This window comes from Sphaerodactylus townsendi, linkage group LG10 (genome assembly GCF_021028975.2).
Source record: "Sphaerodactylus townsendi isolate TG3544 linkage group LG10, MPM_Stown_v2.3, whole genome shotgun sequence".
Classification (NCBI taxonomy): domain Eukaryota; kingdom Metazoa; phylum Chordata; class Lepidosauria; order Squamata; family Sphaerodactylidae; genus Sphaerodactylus; species Sphaerodactylus townsendi.
Window position 1 is genome coordinate 43050884 of NC_059434.1, and position 21657 is coordinate 43072540.

The window sequence follows — 21657 nt, forward strand, 5'->3', positions numbered from 1 at the left end:
GCGGCGCCTGTGCGAAGGGTCCCCGCCAAAATGGTGTTTTACCGGGCTGAAGCCGTTGCTTTCAGCCCGTGCAGAAACCGCCCAAAAGTGCTGCAAAATCTAAAACATATTGTGTCACAACACCACAGATACTGTATACGATTTGGCAAGAACAACCAGATAGGTGTAATTTCTTTAAACTTTTCCAATGAGAGATCTCAGTCACTGCCCATCCTGTCTTTTAAATTCTCTTGTGCTTATCAACTGTAGACATCTTGCATGTTCACTTATTTAAACACCATTGGCCTGTACACATATTGTTATAAACTATTTTGAGAACTCATGAGCACATTTTAAAATATGTTGCTATTTTAAATTGCTAAGGGGAAAACAAAGAAACAAAAACTTGCAAAATATTAAAAAGTATTTTCCCTTATCTGCTAATACAATCTTGTTCTGATTAGACTTACCACAATCATCTCAGATGGCTCTAAAACAATGCATTCACAGCCACGCCTGAAGCTTCCTGCAGAACGCTTGCCAAAACTAGAGAAGGAAAAGGAGGGAAAAGAGAGAGAGACTGAAAACAAGGTCACCCTTGTAACACCAGCCAGACCATTACCATTGCATAATTCCACGTACACAATCTGAGTCCATATTCAAACAAGTTTCAACCTTTACTGAGAAAATGGGAAAAATAAATGTTGGAGACAATACATTTCAATTTTAAAACAATTTGCTTAATTGTTACAATACATTTAAATGCAGCTAAATTTATAATTAACACTGTATTGTCGAAGGCTTTCACGCCGGAATCACTTGGGTGCTGTGTGGTTTCCGGGCTGTATGGCCGTGTTCTAGCAGCATTCTCTCCTGACGTTTCGCCTGCATCTGTGGCTGGCATCTTCAGAGGATCTCAGAGGATCTCTGAAGATGCCAGCCACAGATGCAGGCGAAACGTCAGGAGAGAATGCTGCTAGAACACGGCCATACAGCCCGGAAACCACACAGCACCCAAATAATTAACACTGATTTTTATTAAATGTGATTCTATAACGAGACATACATCTGGTACTGTCAAGTACCTTAAATGTGCAATCCTAAACAGAGTTACACCCTTCTAAGCTCATTGATTTCAACAGTTTTAGAAGGGTGTAACTCTATGTAGTTGACCATCTATGTTCTTACTACTGATGGTACTGTTAACCATCTATGTTCTTACTACTGAAACTACCATAATTTGTTTAATGGAAAAAATAAAGCATAGTTTTGTGGATGAGGAATAAGAAATCAGACATCCAAAAGAATATGCTATTGTGAACACTTGACTCAAGTGTAAAGAGCTTATTTGCTATTTATCTATATATATAAACGCGAAATACCACTCACTGACTCAAGCACAGAACTCAAAAACCACCGAACCTACAATGTTGAAATTTGGCACACCGGTTCATTACGTACTCCAGGTGCCCACTAAGAAAGAATTTTTCAAAATATTCAGTTTTACTCAAGTTATTACACATTTACTGTTTTCACTGTTCATCTCTGGCCATCTGCATGAACATTCTAAGGGCAACCCAACCGCTCAGTCCACAGACATGCTGCACGAACATTCTAAGGGTGACAGTTAAACACTACCAGCTTCATGTCTTTCACCAAGGTGGCCAAATGCACTCTAACACTGCCCTCCACAACGGATGCGAACCTATCCCTTCTGATGAAACCGCTACAGGGAGAAACCGCTACAGGGAGAAGAGACATTAAACACAGAAAGGGCTTTACACACTGCTGCAAAATATGTGAAAACAAACTGTGAGGAAATATGCTGCATTTCACCCCAAAGTTCACAAACAGGCTGCAAAGAAGTATGCTGAATGTCACCCCAACGTTAACAGACAGGCTGTGAAAAAGTACTCCTCCACCCACCCTCACGTTAACAACACTGCTACAGCCAAATACTAACAACATACCTTACAAACCAAACTATCACTTTGGACTACTAAACTTGTCGGGTTTTGCATATGGACATCAGATTTAATACTGTGGAGACAAGTTTACTGATGTCGGCCTCCAATCACCCTGTGCTTGGTGTCGTGCTCTGAAGTGGTGGGATGAGTCCCCAGGAATGCGATGCAGTGGCGGTACAGTCCAGCTCCCTGCCCTTCAACCCTACCCTGAACCTCTTCACAGTCTTCTCACTCATCAGCATCCAATGGCAGAACACTTCTTTTCTGCATCCCGAAAAAACAATGGCTGCTTCCACATGACATCTTTTGGAGCCCACATTGCATTAGAAAAAGAAAACTACAGGAAGCTGCTGCAAAATATGCGAAACCCATCAGTCCACAGACAGGCTGTGAGGAAATATGCTGAATGTCACCCCAAAGTTCACAAACAGGCTGTAAAGAAGTATGTTGAAAGTCACCCCAAAATTCATAGAGAGCCTGTGATGAAGTATGCGTAGCGAAGCACGGGTGCCCTGCTAGTTTAGGATATGTCTATGCTGACTCTTCAGAGTTCTGTTCAAGGTGGCTATGGATTGTGCTAGTGTAATAATTTTCAACAGCAGATTACAATGAAGAAAGATTTTAGACAGTTTCCATCTGAGCTTTAAGACTGGGAATGCTGCAGCCAGGGCTCTGGAGTTACACCACCTGAAAGGGCAATGCAACTCCATTTAGCCCTAAGCAAGGCTTTCAGGCAGCCAGGGTTTTTTGTTGTTTATTCTACCTCCCCACACTGCCTGAAAACCCTCTACAACAGTGGTTCTCAACCTTCCTAATGCCGCAACCCTTTAATACAGTTTCTCATGTTGTGGTGACCCCCAACCCTAACATTTATCCATTTTACAGATGGAGAATTCAGGATCAAGGAAACTATATCAAATGATAGGGATGGTCTACCCTACTTCTAGCTTTTCTGTCTTTCAGATTATGATACAAGAGCCAGAAATCTCTTCATAGGTGATCAGGCTTCATATTAAAATTAGCAACAAGCTGACAGTTAAGGACTTTTAACAGTTCTAAAGCATGTGTTCAGGTACACACAGGTTACACAATGCAAATAAGGGTAGAATCTCCCCCTTTCCCCTATGAGTGGAATGTCTTATTACAAATGTATTACAATTTGGTAGGGATGAATAAAAATCAGATAAGATGCTTCTGTGAGTCAGTTCAAGTCCACAGGTTGTCTGTTGCCCACATCTGTACTTAGGGAACTAATAGCTACTGATTGGTTTGCATGTTTCACACTACAACAGCTTGCTGTTTTAAATAAGCGCAACGTGAACTAAAAAAGATTCCAGGCAAGGCTGCTTCTAGTCTTCCCAGATAGTTTTAGGCTCCATGTACACAACCATTTGTGTTAACGTAGCCCATTTAAAAATATGCTTACAACAGAATTAACAAATTTCCAGCTTACTTACTAACAATGCTAAAGAGGCCTCCCATTTGTATAACTGATTTTAACACAATACTAATTTCAAAAGAAAAGGCTCCATATGGTTCTATAAAAAGCAAATGGTTCCCAAGGGAACAAACTAATCTGCTGCACTAATAGATCTGTATATAAAATATGCCCTCCAGTTGTGCTACTTCTAAAACTGGCTTTAAATCAATGGCGAGCTTAGTGAATAAGACTAGTTTCAGTTTTGTGTTCAAGTCTAACATACAGGTAATCTTTCAGGTTCAAGTAATGCAGCAAGTCTTTATACCATCCTAACCACTCAGGATATGAAGCCTGTTTTTTTTTAAATTGGCCTATCTGTAAATGTACAAAGACAACTACTAGCTAATACAGAGTTAATTTAAATTTACAAGTATCAGAAAAATTCTCAGTAACTATCAACGTCCAGAAAACTTAACTTTCTCCCTTCACTGTACATCAGAACAATAAACTTAATGGAAACATCAGTAAATGTAATCACAAAAATTCTGAAAACTTGATGAAAACACAGTTTTTAAAAAGATATCAAAATGTGAGCATATAAGAATCAAAGTATAGTTAACTAGTTTTTTTAAAAAAAAAATGCTAGTAGTATCTGTAGAGTGGAAACAGACAGCACAACAGCAGTTACTCCAGAAAACTTGCCTCCAAGCTAGGCAAACCAATAATAATTTTGTCATTTTCTCAGGCAGAGCTTCAGAGAACAAAACATATCAGGAGCCATCATACGAGTAGATTATGTATGCAAAGTAATGTGTTTAATCTGTCCACATTACTAAAACATATCATGGTAACAGAATAAGAGAAATTTTCCATCCAAGAATTCTATGCACAAATACCAACATTGTCAATACAGAAGTAAGCAAGTCAAAGTTTCCAGCATCTGAAACATGGGACCTTCTGTTCAGGTTCATTATTACTCCATCACCATGCCTGTGCCTCCACATTCTTGACTGTTAGTTCAATGGAATATTATTACTTAATAGAAGAATGTGAAGTTACTCTCATGAGCAACTCCATGCTTATGAAATTAATGATAGAAAATTAAAGGAGGAGGAGGAGGAGGAGGAGGAGGAGGAGGAGGAGGAGGCATTGTTATATCCACTCCCTTCGGCATGGATTTAAAGGGAGAATCTGAGGTCCCCAATTTAAACATTGAAAGTGATGCTGTTTCAGGGTGGGGGATGATCCACCCTAAAACAGCATCACTTTCAATGTTGTTTAAACTGGGGACCCCAGATTCTTCCTTTAAGGTGAATTTAAAAGGAGAATCTGGGCTCCCTAGTTTAAACACCATTGAAAATGATGCTGTTTGGGGGTGGACTCCAGCATCACTTGTTTAAACTAGATAGCCCAGGTTCTCCTTTTAAATCCACCTTAAAGGGAGAATCTGGGGTCTCCAGTTTAAATAACACTGAAAGTGATGCTTTTTGCGCCAACTGGGGGGACTGGATACAACACCATAAAATGTTTTCATAGCAGTAATAAAACATTTTGAAAGCATTTTGAAAATGTTTTCAAAAAAATATTTCTGCTGTGTGGCATGGCCCATTGCTGTGTTCAGATTTGTGAGTTAGGGGATGTTCTATAATGTGATGGTGACTTTGAAATGACCTAGTGGAAAAAATAATTGTTTGGTCACGGTGGGGGAAGGTGACCACCCATGGGGGGCATCAAACTCAGGTTTTGCCCAGGGCTCCAGTTTGCCTAGGTAATTTCATGCCGGAACAGCCTTCAATAAAGGAAGCAACAGTTTGTATGACCTGAACAAGGCTGTTAACGAGATGACAGGCTCAAAAGAAAGCTCTTCTAAAGAAGATGATGTCAGAACTTTGAAAGACAAAGACAATGATAAACTGGACTGAGCGGCAGCTTTCTAATTAAGCTAATACAATGAAGATTATATCTATTAATGTTAATACACTACATTCCTTTTCCAAAAAAACAAAGATATTAAGCAGGCTTAAAAAGAAGATGTAGATATTATATGTATACAGGAAACTCATATATAATCAAAGCATGAGCACCTGTGGAATAATAAGAAACCGGGCAGAGCAACAGCCATGTTGACATATACAAAAAAGGAGGAGTGATCATTTATATTAAAAAATCAACATGTAAGTATCCTCAAAGATGTTAAAGATCCATATGGAAGATATATTTTAGTGAAGATTGCATTACCAGATGGCAAGATTTATGCATTGGCAACCGTTTATACTCCCAAATAATGCCTGAGTGTATTTTTGTGAAAAAAATATTTCAAATGATTCTGGACTTTAAAAAAGGAGATATAATGATATTTGGTCTGCCAAGTGCTTTTACAAAGTGGACAGAACCAGATGGAGTTTTAGCCATAACAGTTCTCATTGGCTGTGAAGACTTCTTCTAAAGTGGCTTTCAATTCAGCCACAGCACAAAGATATTCATGGAATGACTTAAGTTGAGTAAGTGCAAGGAAGTGTTTTTAAACAATATGTTAATTTTAAAAGGCATCCTGTTAATCGTCCTGGAATGTTGAACAGTTACTATTAGTTAAGTACGACATTATGCAGACATTTTGTGGTTGGCTCCCCCTCCTCTGGCAGTCATTTTGTAGTTAGGCTCCCCCCTCCCACACCAACTATTGAATGGTTGCACCCACCTAGCACTTGCACCAAAATTTCAAAGGTGCTCAAAGACCGAAAGGGGTTGTAAACAGTACACAGCCCTTTTTGTCATTAATAGCCAACCAGTTTGGGGGCTTTCCAGCATTAAGAACTCTCCTTTACAAAACTGCTTAAGCAAATGAATTAATCTAACTAATTTGGAAGATAGTATGTTACAGCTGAACATCCATTACTGTTTTATGACACAGAGGCCCATTCTGCACAATACAAATAAAACGGCTTCAGGATGTTTTTTAAAAAACGTTTTGGAGTGGAATTTTGCACAGATGTGAGAATCGCCCATGATTCTCATATCGTGTCTTCATAGCTTCAAGGCCAACTAATTGAAAACAGAAAAAAAGGAAAAATGACACATGCCTGGCATCGGCAGGGAACTGGAAATGACAGGAAGATGAGCTGCAAACAGAGCAAGCATCCGTGGGAATCTTCTGCAAATGGGAGGGCAGCAAGGAGGAGCCTGATGCCACAGAAAATGGCTGGTGAGAGCTGCTCACAAATTGAAAGTAAGAGGTGGGGGGGAAGGGGCAGACAAAATCACAATGTTCCCCTGAAATGTTTTTCCCCCGTACCATGCAGACTAAAAAAAAAGAAGCCAAAACGGTTCTTTTTAAAATGCCTGCAAGACGTTTCATTTGTATTGTGCAGAATGGGCCAGAGAGAGAGAGACTGAAGCATACTCACATAAAATTATGAATCCAGTGAAATATTAGCAAATGGTCTACCCTACAAGGTCCGTGAATCCTGGAATATCTACCATTTGGTTCTGCAACTACAGATGAACACATGCCAGAAAACAAAATTCGATTTTTATACTTACAGCATAGGACTATTACAAAGATACATTTACCCGTATACAAAAGCTAAGATAAATGCAAATTAGCTATCTAGACGCTGATGTTTACAAATCTATTTTTCCCTGAGCTAGCTTTTTGAATTTTTGTTTGTAGTAAGCAACTTCTAGGCTATGAGCCATTATGAGCCACATTTTATTGAAACCTGTACAACCATTCCCATTGTTGCTTTCCAGCAGCTTATATTTAATGCCATATGGCCTCTCTTGCCTGTAAAAAGCTAAAGCCAAGCCTTTGTGCATAGCCTTCCAATTTTTTTTGTGCTAGTCAGAGGCAGCTGAAAGCCAAGGCATTTACACTGAGAGGAAGTCTATCCTTCAATCCATTCTCATGAGGGGTGAACAGATCTATCCAAATTGGTATGATATACCCTTTCATTTTAGGACAGCAGGCAAACTTCTACATTGATTCACAAGTTTCAGCAGCTTTGGGAAAGATAACTCCAACTGCTGTACTTCAGGTAGAGAAACGTAACTGAATATCTTCAGAACAATGTAATTTTACCAAGAAGGAGCCTCGAGAGAATATTTAGAAACAACAGATTACATATCTCTTTACTGTTCAAAGCTTCCTAACCAAAACAAGCTGGCCATGTATAAACAGGAAGATGTTTGAATTTAGGGAAGATTCGCACTGAACTTAGGCCATGTTATTTTCAAAACAGCTTCCTTTCTATTTTGAAATGATAACATTGCTTCCACAAATTGAATATTGAATGGTGGCTCTTCAAAAAACACATATGTTAACTGCATATATTTTGTGAAACAATTACCATACTCCAACACTGCTCCCTCAGGATTCACCTTCTGAATTAATCAGGTAGGATATACCTTAATCACTGAGTAGTTTTTTGACTACCTTGTCAAAAAACAGAGAGGCCCAAGGAAATTCTGGCCTGAAACAACCTGTTGCTAAATAAAGGGAAGAGAAGACTAATGAAATGATAAGCCTCAAAGTGTTCCTGCTTTAGTACTATCCATTTCAACTAGTCCTGCACTTTGGGCTCAGGTGTGCTCCGTATCAAAACAAGAACTGACAGAACAGAACATTGTGGCAACATCTTATTTTTAGAATACTCAGGTACGGCAAGGTTACTTTCCTAGCAGGAAAGGGCAGATAGTGACTATTATTTTCAATAAGCTTGATTTGAATTTATCAGGTTAAAAAAAACAGAAAAAACAAAGTAATTACAAAGAATCTTCTGAAGTATTCATGAAGAATGGCTTGCATGTTTATTTTGGCAGTCATGTGCAGAGTACTCATCTAGTAGGTTTTAGAGCAGGTTTGCCTTTAAAGATTTACTATAAGTTTCTGTTTCATTTCTGTTTGAGGGCTTAATTTTAATGCTTTAGTAAGAGATTTATTACAGGTTCATGTATTTTCAGAGAATAGTTTTGTAGTCTATGTTATCTATACTAAAACGTCTGGAAAGCTAAAGTTATGACAGCCTTTGCTCACCAACTAATTAAGGGTAGTATGAGGGAGAGTTGTGAAGGAGCTGCATCATATTTTATTTTCATTTTAAAATAAGTTGAAGTCCTTAATATTTGCAGCACTTATTTAAAGAATTACTGACCAAAATTTTGCTCATTTTTATTAATTTTCCTGGAATACAGTAGGCTTCATTTATGTACAACATACCACAAAATTTCTGCTTCATTATGCAGAAGAGTCAGATAACATAAAATACCAGTTTACATTTTTATTAGCTGTAAATGGTGTTACACTCTGATTACTACATAAAAAAGAACAATAGATAAAAATGGGGGGGGGAGAATCATGTGTCTGCTTGATGTTTGCCAAGGGCTTGGCGCAGCAGTTTAACTATCCCCTCCCCCCCCCCCCAGTTCTGTCTGCATTGCCTAGATGTGTAAAACTAAATTGTAATTATTAGGCAAGGTGCAAATGTAAGATATAATAATGTAACTGATGCATATTGTAAAATTTTCTGAGTTGTGTTTTCTGCCAAGAAAACAGGCAGCAGTTAGTTGAAGATGAACCACCAACAACAAGAAGAATCACATGCTCATCAGTTACAACTAAACAGCTAATAAAGATAGCTTGACATCAGTACAGGTATGACAAAGAAAGAGAGACAGTTTTTATTCTCTACTAATTCTCTACCTTTAAGGAGTCTCAAAGCAATTGTCTTCCCTTCCTCTTCCGATAAAACACACCTCATGAAGTGAGGTGAGTCTTAGGGCACTTTCACACATGCACAATAATGCACTTTCAATCCACTTTCATTTTGCAGCTGGATTTTACTGTGTGAATCCACTTGCAAACAATTGTGAAAATGCATTGAAAGTGCATTATTCTGTATGTACAAAAGAGAGTTCTGGGAGAACTGTGACTAGTCCAAGGTCATCCAGCAGGATTCAAGTGAAGGAAACACACTCTTAACTACTACAACATGCTGGTTCTAAATAACCGCACAACTAAACTTATGTGATCACATCAGGTTTAAACTTGTGTTTCTAGGACAGCTATCTATGGCTACATAGCAAATGACATCCAAAACCGAGAATAGTTTCAAAAGCAGTTTTGTATGGTAGTAGCACTAAAGTCCATTTAAATTTAAAATGAAATAGGCTCTAGTAAAAGATTGAAGGAGGGAGAGTGAGAATAGCGGTAGTCCACACACGCTTCCTGGTCCCCCCTCCCCCAAGTGTAGGTACCCAATCCAGGCTCCAGCCAGCACCAGTTGAACTTACCACAGGCCACAGACATTCCTTGTTGCCAGGTGAGTAATCTTGTTTGTTTGCGTTGGGGGGGGAGGTTGATGGGGGAATGGGGAGTGCCAGGGGCAGCAGGAGAGTGGCTGTGGTTTGGGAGGGGGGAATTTGTGCAGCTGGTAAGAAGGCGGCACAGGAGGACTAGGGACAGCTTTTTATGGGGCGGGGAGACGGTTAGGGTTAGGGTCTGCTGTCTTTTTCCCACTCTGGGCAGGTTGCTTCTGGTTTGGAGGTTTGGAAAGGGTGGGGGGAATGAGAGGGCTTTTTCCAGGCCAGCAGGGATGGCAGCCTTTGCCTCGCCACAGGCAGGCTGTTTCTGAGTCAGGTGTTGGGAGGGGGTGAGCAGAAGGGATTTTGTGCAGGCGGCAGGGAGGGGGTTTGGCACTTTTACACTGCCAGGCGAGATTTGGTTGGGAAGTGGGGAGAAGGCATTTTGGATATGGGAGGGCTTTTGGTGGGCTGGGGAGAAGTGGGAGGGCTTTTGCCAGGGTGATGAGGAGGATGGCCTGTCGCCTTTGCCCTGCTGCAGGCAGCTTGCTCCTGACTGGGGGGTTTGAGAGAGGGTGGTGGAGGAAACTGGAGGGCTTTTGTGCAGTCAGCACTTGGTTTTTGGGGGGGGGACCATTGTCAAGCCCAGTAGCACACTATTTTGAGACTTCTCCATGCCCACTGGTTGAGGATCCATTGTCAGGTCCATTTGTATTTTAGTGAATTATATAGCAGTAAAGTCCACTCTACAAAAATGCAATGAATCTCAAAAACTGTTGGTGGGTTAATGGTGCCCACCAAGGGGGCCAGCCCTTCCTGCATTTCCTCCCTAACCCTAACCCTTGGTCCCACGTCACCAGCTCCCTCCTCATCCTCCTCTTCTTTCTGGACACCTGAATCAGTTAATCTTTAAAGTGTCAAAAAGCTATTTTGATATGCCTCATGTTAGCCAGTTTTTCCCCAAAAGTGCAGTTAGAACAAGAGTCCCTGGAAAAGACAAAAGTGCTGGCGGCTAAGCATACTTTAGTGACATTAACACTTAATGACTACTAAGTATTAAGATTATGGACCTCAAACATTCACTATTAAACATTGTAAAAGATTTTTGGAACAAGCCTTAAAGAAAAGCTTGTGAAACTACACAAAAATTAAATGAAGATCCACCAACTGTAAAAAAAAATCGCTTTGTGTTGTGTTATTTTTCAGACATAAGCAGAAAAGATGTTTCAGCAATGTTTTCTCGCTGGCATTCCCTGAGGTTTTTACAGGGACCCCCCCTCTTGATGACATCTAACAGGTACTGTTCCAGACAATGGGGATACATAAAGATGTTCTGGGTGGCTGCTCTTCTGCTTTAAAATTATACCTCTAATGGTCTATAGACTGAGAATATCTTAGAAGGAAAGCAAGACTTTTTAATTGGAGCAATGATTATTGGAATAATTGGTCAAATAGCACTTCCACTGATTCACTTTTCAAAAACACTGCAGTTATGATATTGTTTATTATTATTCACTGGGTGTAAACATCCAAATGAAAACAAGCATCTGTATTACTTTTACAGTTGGCCTTCTTTGAAACAATTTGATAGCAGCATGGTTTGGTTTCAGATTCCAAAATCCTAAACTAGGTCCAAAGGAGGCAGAAAAATAAGCTAAAGAGCAGTATTAAAACTATGTAATTCTAGAACTGGGAATTTCTAATTTTTTTAGTTATGCAGATTATGTATCAATAAGCAGATATATTTTGCTTCCTTGTTTTATGTTGTAATTCATGCTTCTTAACAAAATAAACTGTCTGCCAAATAAAATGTCCTTCTAAAAGATTATCAGGCTTTAGTTGTTTAGGCCAGCTTCAAACAAATATCATCTTCAGATGACCAGGGGTTTTTAACATTCCCCCTTTATTTCCACCAGACAGAGAGCAAGGGGTAAAAAGACACTGAAGGAAGCCATGCTTATCTTGCTTAAAAAAAAACACAGCAGGAATTGTTGGCTACAATTCCTTTTCATGAAATGAGAATTTTCTGAAACTTACTACTATAAAGATTCACTCAACTGACAATAGGCTGATAAATGATTTGAAATCTGGAAACTATGCTCAGCTCTTTAAACATGCTTTGGTATGATATTACCATGTGATATATTTTTTAAAAAATGTTAAGATTGATATATTTAATGCCTCTTTAAACAGTTAAAAACAAATTTTCCAATCATACCTGCTCCTTGGAAGAAACATTGATTCTTTGATAAATACTGAACCAGACAGAAGAATATACCAACAGGTCCCAATATCATCCGGGCTGTAAATAAAGAAGAGAAGATATTATAAGGTATGTCTCGCACAGAGATAAAACAAGACAAAGGCTACTCCCAAAATCTGCATGATAAAAAATAAGCCATAAGCGAAAAAAGAAGTCCCACTACCTACATTTTAAAGCTTGTAATGGAATTTAACCTTAATACTGTGATAGAGCAAAAATCTGAAAACTGAGTGGCAATGTTAGAAATGCAATACTGTACACACTTCAGCAATTTATATACAAATTCAACATTCTTATGTTTCCTCAGAAACTTGATCCCATTTCTTCATTAAGGTATTAAAACAAATTACAAGAGGATGTCCTTTGCATGCAAAGTATTAGATCTCAACTTATATCAAGACTATTTTAGTTTTTCATTATGTAAAAATATAGAAAAATGAGAAATCAGCATAAAATAATGAGACGCATCCATCAGAATCAATGTTTATGTTGTATCTTTACATAGTCACACCTCTTGTTATCAGCTTAGTATATCTGCATATTACATTAGACAGTTTCTAATTCCCAACAAAACCTATTACAAGATATACATTTAAATACATTATTTCATCATTTTGTAACCTTTTTCATTTAATGGGACTTGAAAGTCCCAAATATTTAACAATGGGCTACAGCAAAAATCATAGCCTAGCCCATGTACTTAAAAATGTCAATGGCATTATTAAAATTTAGAAAGAGGTGGGCTGGTTCCAGCTGGATGCTATCACATACTTTAACAGGGTGCTTTAAAATAAAGTTATGAAATAATTTAGTATAAGAGGAACTGTGGAATGTATTGTATAGATTTGTAACATAAAAGTTCACTCATACAAACATTATATGCTGTGCAGAGAAATGTTCCATTGTTATTATACAATTCAATCCCAATCTCCAACACCCCTCACCCCCACCCCACACAAAGGAAACTTTAGTCTCCTGGGAAAAGAGCAGATCAGCTCAAAATCATCTTCCAAGTAATTCTCATCACACTCCAATGTCACATAAAAGGTACTGCTAGAAATGCAACTATATGTCTAATATTTTTGAGGGGGAGAATCACCCACTTTTTGAAAGTTCTTTACAGATTCAACTTTTTGAAAAAGTGAGTGTATGCATTTGAAAAGTTCAAATGTTTTTGAAATAACCACCAGTAGACTGCAACATTTTTGATCAAGTTCACAAGAAGGTACCTGCAGCTAATTTCTACGTTTTCCCCATGGGAAGGTCCCAGGCTTCCTTCTTTTTCAAGTAGTACAAGGCAGTTTCCCCACTCACTCCCAGGAAACAAATCTCTAAACAGATGGCCACCATCTCTCACAAAGACATGAAGACTACTCTAGAGATTGTTAATATATAACCTTTAAAGAATCAGCTTCCTAATTCTTGATCAGACTTGGCCTAATGGTTAATGCTGCCTAGAAAGCTCCCTGTGGGAAGATGGCGACACTTTCCAAATGCAATATATAAATAAGCAATTCTGATTTACTGCAGTGCAGACCTGGCCAGAGCCCAAGATGGTTTTGACAACCGTCTAGCTATCAGAAGGTATAATATGCCTTTGGGGAAAAGAAAGAAGCAACAGACTAGATCCAGCCGCTGCTACTCTTTGCATTATTAAATATCCTCCTGGATGACTTTCACAAAAGCCAGTGGAAGGAGAATACACATATTCTGTCTGATGAGACCTCAACATATCACTTAAAATTAATAACTTGAGCTTTCCTAAAGCTTCAAGCAAATATAGCTTGTTCAGATTTTAAGATGTCTTCCCTTTGTCCTTGTAAACAAGATTTAAGAGAATTAGATGATCTTAAATCAATGTTTATCACTAAAACCTGGTGGAGACACAATGCTGTGCAAACCATGACTTACAAACCAGTATGAAGCTTTGGAATGCCAGCACGCATGCGCGCACACACACAGAGCTGTTAAATAATTTAACCCTTCTAGAATCAAAACATTGTATGGTGGTAGCCCTATGACCCGTAATTAACACTAGAACAATAGCCACTATCTCCATGTGGTAGCAGTAAAGAGCACCAACTGCTTCAGGAAGCTGCACGAAATGTTCTGACTTCCACATCAAACAAGTCCTGTTTCTTTCCCATAAACAGGTTTTTACATTAGGCAAAAAAAATCTGGTTGCTGCCTGGAACACAGCAGGTCTTCACTTAGAAAGCTTAAGGGTACGACCATCTCGAGGCCATATGGCCCGTGCAACCAGAGCTGCTGCATTTCTTGTCATAAGACCTCTCACTAAGAGCAGAGACTTCAGATCGGGGGCCTGAGGATTTCCGTGGTACCCTGGGGTGGGGTGCGCCCGGCATCCCAGGGGTACCCTGACAATGCTACTTCGCTGCCCTCCAGCTGGAATCCGTCGGACACGAGAGGGTTTGGAGATCCTCATGAGGCTCCCTGTAAATAACGTTGAAAAAAAGCCAGAATTTTGTTACTTGCCTAAATTAAAGTAATGGATTGGGGGAAATTTCAGGGAGCTACTTCCTTTCGATACGTCCACGCCAGAACAGGCAATCAATGCAGTTAATCGAAAATGCTGCTTTTCTCTCTCTACGCTTCCCCTGGCAAATGCCCCTACCCCCACCTTCTTCTCTCGCGGTGTCCGGACGCATCCCGCTACCTTTGGTGCGGTTGCCACCCCCGCCTTCCTATCTTCCCGGTGCCCCTTTCGCTTTGTCACCCTTTCAATGAAATCGCACTTTCCGCCAGCCGGTAAAAATGCACAGATCATCATGAATCCTCCTGATTTTTCCTTTTGGTCACCCAAAAATCACCATCACACTACAGCCCAAGCCCATACTACATGTCTGAACTCAACAATCATGCATCCCACACTTTGTGGTCCCGCAGTGGTGCAAAAAAAGCAGTGGGAGGTGTAGGATGAGGTGATGCTTGCTGTTATGCCCAGCTGGCTCTATGGTAGAGATTTCAGTAGCAGGGGCTGTACTGGGGGTCTTGCTCAGGGTAGGGGCACCAAATTTTCCACAGGGCTGCTGGTGAGTCTCCTGAAAGGAACCAGCAAACTTTTTTGAAGTTTGCGTGGGAGGGGCAGAAGTACCTCTTTGCCAATACATCAGGCCGAGTGCCCAGCCATCCAAACGCATCAACTTAAAGGTTGACTGGTTGCTTTTTAGAAGACTCCGTCCAGCATCCCTGTGGGAAATTTGGTGCCCTACCCAGAACAAAAACCCCACCAGAGCCCTCAATCAAAGATCTCCATCCTACAGAGCCAGCTTCGGGCGCAACGGCAGCCAAGCCCCGTGGGGTCTATGGTGGGGAAAAACGATTATTTTTTTCCACCATAGAGACTTTATGAAAAGATCCTTGCGGATTCTGCTGCTTTCTGGAAATGGCTCTCCATTGCGTAAAATGGAAGGTATTTACCGGGGTGTTTGTAGGGTGCACATTTTTTAAGGTAGAGCCACCAAACTTTCAGGGTATCTTCAAGAGACTCTTGATGATACCACCCTTTTGGGGGTCCATAATGTGGACCCCTTACACCAAACTTCATCAAACCTGGGTGGCATCATCAGGAGATTCTCATGAAGATATCCTGTAATTGTGGTGCCACTGATTCTTCCCCGGGTGGGAGGCATATCTATATCATCCATTCTCCCAAAGAACAGAGTTATGAGGAAGATGTTCCCATAATGTAAAGTGGAGAACATCATTTAAAAAAAAACCAAGGCATTTGATTTTTCAAAAAATTAAACCTGATTTTTATTGAAAAATCTATTATAAGGAAGTTTTTAATTACGATATATTATAGCTTGAAGATCTCTTGTTGAATAGGGATTACTACAGTTTTGACCAAATACCACAGCATCTCCCCAGTCATTGCCTGTGTGATGATATCACTCCTGGAAGTGACATTATCATGCTGATACCATAGAGGCCTATGTTTGATTTTCACTCCACTGAGGCCCCATCCCGCCAAACCCCAGCTCTCCTGAGGCTCTACGCTCAAAATATTCAGGAATTTCCCAACCCATAGCTGATGCCATGAGGCAATTTATATCTGAATTCCCTACTTCTAAAATATAAGAATAGCGTTTCCCCATATTGAGCCCTATGAGGCACATGGCTTTGATTTTAATACACAGAGAGAAAGTCATACCCCAACCCTCTTTGACTAGATAGCACATAAATGTTAAGGATATCACTACCTTCCAGTTAGCAAATGTAAATAAACACTGTTGGATCAGCAAAAAATAATTCATTCATAGTAATTTCATTATGCAACAGATTCAGATGTGAACAAACATCTACAGGTCTGAGAATCAATGTAGTCACTAAAAGTTCAGAGTTGCACACAGGAAACCCAGGTACAAAATTTCACTTCAGTTCATTCAGAAGCTTTATTAAATGTCACTATAGATGGCTAGAACTCTCTTCATCAGACTCTTGTTAGGATAAAATTACTTATTCCTATACAGCAATCTGCATCCTTGGAGGAAGGAAAGGATACAGGTAGGCTAAGTACGTTTCCAAAATTACATCTATATTTAGGAACTGTAGTAGCCAGAAATTAAACTTACTGGCAGGTGCTGCAATTTTAAAAGTTCTCAGGTAGTAGTCTCTGCTCGCAAATCCAAAGCTAACAATCACCATGATGGATTAGAGAGTGTGCTTCAGTTGAGAAGGAGAAGATATTGTCTATGTATTACAATTTGTCTGAGAAATGGCCTCAGGTCAAATGTAAACTGGCTACTATAATGAGTACCCAATTTTGGACATGCCCAGGTTCAAAGCAAGCAGTGGCTTCTGCAGGCAACCAGACAAGAAAAGGAAACCTGAACAGAAAGCCAGCTCAGCACTGCCCTCCCTTCACTAATCCTTTGAAGCACCACTAAAATTGCAGTGAAGTTTCTTTTCCCATGCCATAGCACTGCTGAGGCAATTACTACATATTTTACATATTTCACGTGGAGGCTGAGCCATAACATTGACCAGTAGAGCCAAGAGGCATACAAATTTCTCATTTTCCCCAAGGAGTCTCTTCATTGGGTAACTAAGCAATGCAGAAGTACTATGGGGCCAGACCTATGCTACAGAATATCTCTCTTAGGTAAGACATGATATAAAACTGATTTTTACCTTTCACGTCAGCTGCAGAGTTCCATTCTTTCATGCAAATTAAGCTGGGACTGTAATATGTCAAAATCATACTATTTGAATCTACAAATTTTCAAATAAGCAATTATGATATTAAAAACTGAGACAACACTTACTAGTACAGAACTTCATTTGCTTCATGCCTCTCGTATCTCACCGTTTCACACATCATTCTGTAACGATAAAAGTTTACCAGGCTTGACTGTTTATCATTGAAAGGTTTTTTCATCAAACATTCTAAACCATACAGCAATCACATATTCATGTATGTAACTACCTTTCAATCCTATACACTTCAGTGAAGTTTACATTTTCCACAGTTCTTCGCACTGTTAGCAGTTATTACAATATTACATTGTTATAGTTGTTATTGACCCCAAAGCAATACTTACTGATAAAAAGCTGTTGTCAATGTATGCTTACCCTTTAACTGGTTTTCTTTATGGGCTTTTAGCAATTTGTGTACTATACTGTCTGCTACTGTCATTCTCAGATGATAATTTAAATAATTCATCATCAGCACAAGCAAGGATTTCATTGTAAATTATATGAGAAAAACTATTTCTAATAGAACACAGACATAGAGGAAATGAGAAACTATTTTTGTAGGCCTTTGGAGTCAATGCTTCCGACAATGGAGTGGCATGAGAAACACTGGAGAATGACATGCACCAAAATGGCATCATGTAAAAGGTTAAAGAAACCAAAGGCAGAACCCCCAAGTGTTCAGACAATGTATTGTCGAAGGCTTTCACGGCTGGATTCAACTGGTTGTGGTGGGTTTTCCGGGTTGTGTGGCTGTGGTCTGGTGGATCTTGTTCCTAAACTTTCACCTGCATCTGTGCCAAAGATGCAGGCGAAACATTAGGAACAAGATCCACCAGACCATGGCCACACAGCCCGGAAAACCACCACAACCTGTTCAGACAATGTTTCTAGTACTGATCTGACATTTTAGTGACTTGAATAATAACATTTTTTTTCCTCTCAGGAAAAGTGGAAGATGTTGCCAAAAAAATGAAATAGATATAAAATAAATCTTGCACCAAACCTAAATTTATTTTAACTTTTTAGCAACAAAAAATTACATCATGAAGAACCTAGTTATCATATAAATGTGTACTCTCTGGCACATTTAAGACATTTAAAAGTATAAATAGTGCCATTTTCTATAAGCCAAATTATAAGTATTCTCCACATTAAAGAATATTTTAAAGAATACTCCACATCTGCAAATGGCTATACTCCACGCTACCAGAGCTCATATATCTTTTCCCAATCAACAGGGAACATCTGAAAATGGAACCTTGATTACTTATTGAGAAAGTTCCTTCTGGTCTGATGAAGGGAGGGCATCTTCAAACGTGGGTCGCTCAGGAAGACAAGATTAAACTTCTGTATTTTGTCCCCCTATTGGGCTGCTACAATCCAATTCAACCCTTTCCAAGCAATATAGGCTAACAGCAGTGGTGGGATTCAGCAGGTTCGCACCACTTCGGAAGAACCAGTTGTTAAAATGGGGTTTGTCAACAACCATTTGTTAAATTATTTGAATCCCACCACTGGAACCGGTTGTTAAATTATTTGAATCCCACCACTGGCTAACAATATATGTAACTTAACTCTAATAACTTTTTAACCAAACTGTGTAACTACTACTATAACAGTATAAAATTCCTTTTAAAAGGATAGGAGAGAAGGGGGAGATAAATAACAGGGAAGAGATACATTTTCTGCGACAAAGGAATAGTGGAACATCTAGGAATATCTCCCTTTCCTGCTGATGCTGGTGTGGCATCCATTCTCTGTGTCATATGAAACTTGTTACTCCATGCTACTAATAGTCTTGGTTGCTATTCTTCCATCTCTGTGTTTAAGTCTGGGTAGGTATGATGCCCTTCCTTCATCACAGCAGAAAGAACCTTCTTGGCAAGTAATCAAGGTTCCGTTCTTGCTCCGAGGGAAAGGGCATCTTCATATGCCTGGTGTAACGCTCTCTCTCCAGCTGTTAGAGCCCTGCAGGACCTTGATGAGTTCCACAGGGCATGCAAAACTGAGCTCTTCCACGGGGCTTGGGGGAGACTGGCCGCGGAGTTACTGCCCCTCCTTGATGCCCGGTGTATCATCTGTCTTTATCTCTGGCATTTTCCGGTCCTCTCCCAGGACTGGACATCAAGCACTAAATTGTGGGTGGGCCTTACTGTTGCTACTGATTTTATTGAATTTTAACTGAATTTTTCAATTTGTCTTTTTTGTACTTTGTTATTTACTGTTTGTTTTGTCTGATGTACATCGCTATGAGCCCTTCGGGGGTAGAGTGGTCTATCAAATAACAACAACAACAACAATAACAACAACAACAACAATAATAATAATATGTGGGAAATCAAACGGCAGTGTCTTCCATATGTGTTGTGATTCCTTAGGCAACTACTACATTTTGCAGCACCCTCTAGAAGGCAGCATTTGCTGATGAGATAGTGTTCATCTTATAATGCTTAACGAACATTGCAATAGAAGTCCACGTGGCTGCATGACAAATTTTTTCTACTGACACTTGTCTCTTGAAAGCAGCATTTGTGGCCACACGTCTCACTGAATGTGCTGTTATGCCTGATGGAGCCTGCAGGTTGTTGGGCCAGTAGTCTTGAATGATAAACTGCTTTATTGTGTAGCTAATCGCTGCCTAAGACATCTTCTTGCCCCTATTTGCTGCTATGAGTCTGATAATCTTATTGGAGTGGTACATTTTTAGGTAGTCCTCAATGCTCTGCATAAATCTAAAGCAGGGGTGGGAAACATCCGGTCCACGGGCCATATAAGGGTCGCAAAATCATTTGGCCTGGCCCTGCCAAGGCAACTGCAAGCGGGACTCGAAATTCAAACCTGGAAAAGCAGTTGTGAGTAGCAACATCATGAATAACAGCTAACATCAACAGTCTCACCAAAGAGAGGAAGTTCTAGCCATCATGTTAGGGGTGAGTTAATTAAATGTTTGACCAAATATAGCAGGCTAATTTTTAAGTAGATAATTTTGTATGGCCTACAAATGATCTTATAAATATCTAAACAGCCCTTGGCAGAAAAAAAGTTCCCCACTCCGATCTAAAGTATGCCAGGATTTCTCCCTCTGATGTTCTGGCTTGGGGCAGAATGAAGGGAGATGTAGCTCCTGTTCTCTGTGAAATCTGGTATTGACCTTAAGGACAAAAGTCTTAGCTACTTCATCCTTATGAAAGATGCACAGACCCCATCTGACTGACAGGAGTTCCAGCTCAGAGACGCTACTTGCCGAGGTAACTGCTGTCAGAAAAAGGACCTTTATCCTAAGTCACTTCATTGGTACCTGTCTTAAAGTCTCAAAGGGGTTTTTGTTCGTGCTGACAGGAACATCTAAGTGTGGTGAATACTGTTCAAACAACAGGTTGGTCATTAACCCAATCAAGTCTAAAATTGTGGTCTTTTCCAATGTTTTTAGACCTTCAAGATGGTCTCTCCAAGGTGCTGATATCGAGCAAGTTAAATTGTTCAAATACCTTGGGATAATATTCCATCATAAGTCAACCTGGACCACACACAGAGATAACACCCTTAAAGCCTGCAAAAATTTATCCGCTGCAGTACTGAAGTTTTTTAACATCAATGGTGGTAGATTCATACCAGCAGCGTTGAAGGTGTTTAACGCTAAGGTGGCCCAGCACCTTTTGTATGGTATCCCCATCTGGATCCAAGCATGGCACCAGAAATTGGAAAGCATCCAATCCAATTTCCTTTATAAGATCTTTGGCACCCCGCATTGTGTCCCCTATGGTGTTCTTTGTTTGGAATCAGGGCAACATTTATTAGAAACAAGGGCATGGGTTGTAACTTTTAAGTTTTGGCTGCGTCTTTGTTTTGCACTGACCCTAACAGTTTGTCCCAGTTTAGAAATGAGAGCTTCAGCTTTCGAAATGGTGGCTACATATTGAAAAAAAGATCTTTCCTTGGGCTTCTCTTGGGAGGCCCTACAAATGCTCACCGCTCCGGAGATTTACCATCGCTTAAAGTCTAGATTATTTGATCAAGAGTACCAATTTCTCCTGAGCAAAGCACAAAGCTCTTGCTCTCCAATAGTCTTTGGGATTATCCCTCAGAAAACTAGCCCTGCTATATATCTGCAACAACTTATTAATTACAATAGCAGATGGGTCATGACCAGAGCAAGGTGTAACTCTTTTCCATCAGCACATCTTCAAGGTCGATTCTCTGGTATTCCACAAGATGAGCGTCGCTGTCAATTCTGTCCTGATACAACTGTAACACTTTCTCATATTCTGCTCCATTGTTCAAAGTACAACAACATCAGAACCAATTTGAGAACTGTGTTACCAACAGGATTTATGCTCCTCTCTGATAAAACAAAAATGGCTAAGCTTCTAAATAGCTCTAGTGTGGAAATATCTGAAGCTGTTGCTATGTTTTTGCTCGGTGTACTGCAAGTTGAGCAATAATGATCTTTTTATTGTATTTGAAATTCTTGGCACTGGTTTTATGCCTAATAAAGGTTTTTGGATTTGGAT

The 21657-nt window shown here is 39.8% G+C and overlaps 1 protein-coding gene across 7 annotated transcripts in view; it reads right to left on the reverse strand.

Moving 5' to 3' along the window:
• Positions 1-21657, reverse strand: part of RAPGEF2 (Rap guanine nucleotide exchange factor 2) — a 179695-nt gene that overhangs the window by 101218 nt on the left and 56820 nt on the right. For 6 of the 7 annotated variants that reach the window (XM_048509447.1, XM_048509445.1, XM_048509446.1 and 3 more), the window contains exons 3-5: positions 17215-17271; positions 11882-11965; positions 450-525 (exon numbers count right to left, since the gene is read on the reverse strand). In XM_048509447.1, coding sequence (XP_048365404.1) covers positions 450-525; positions 11882-11965; positions 17215-17271 — 217 coding nt within the window. Of the gene's footprint in view, positions 1-449; positions 526-6770; positions 6789-11881; positions 11966-17214; positions 17272-21657 lie in introns of those variants that run through there. The other variant, XM_048509449.1, reaches the window with a different exon arrangement.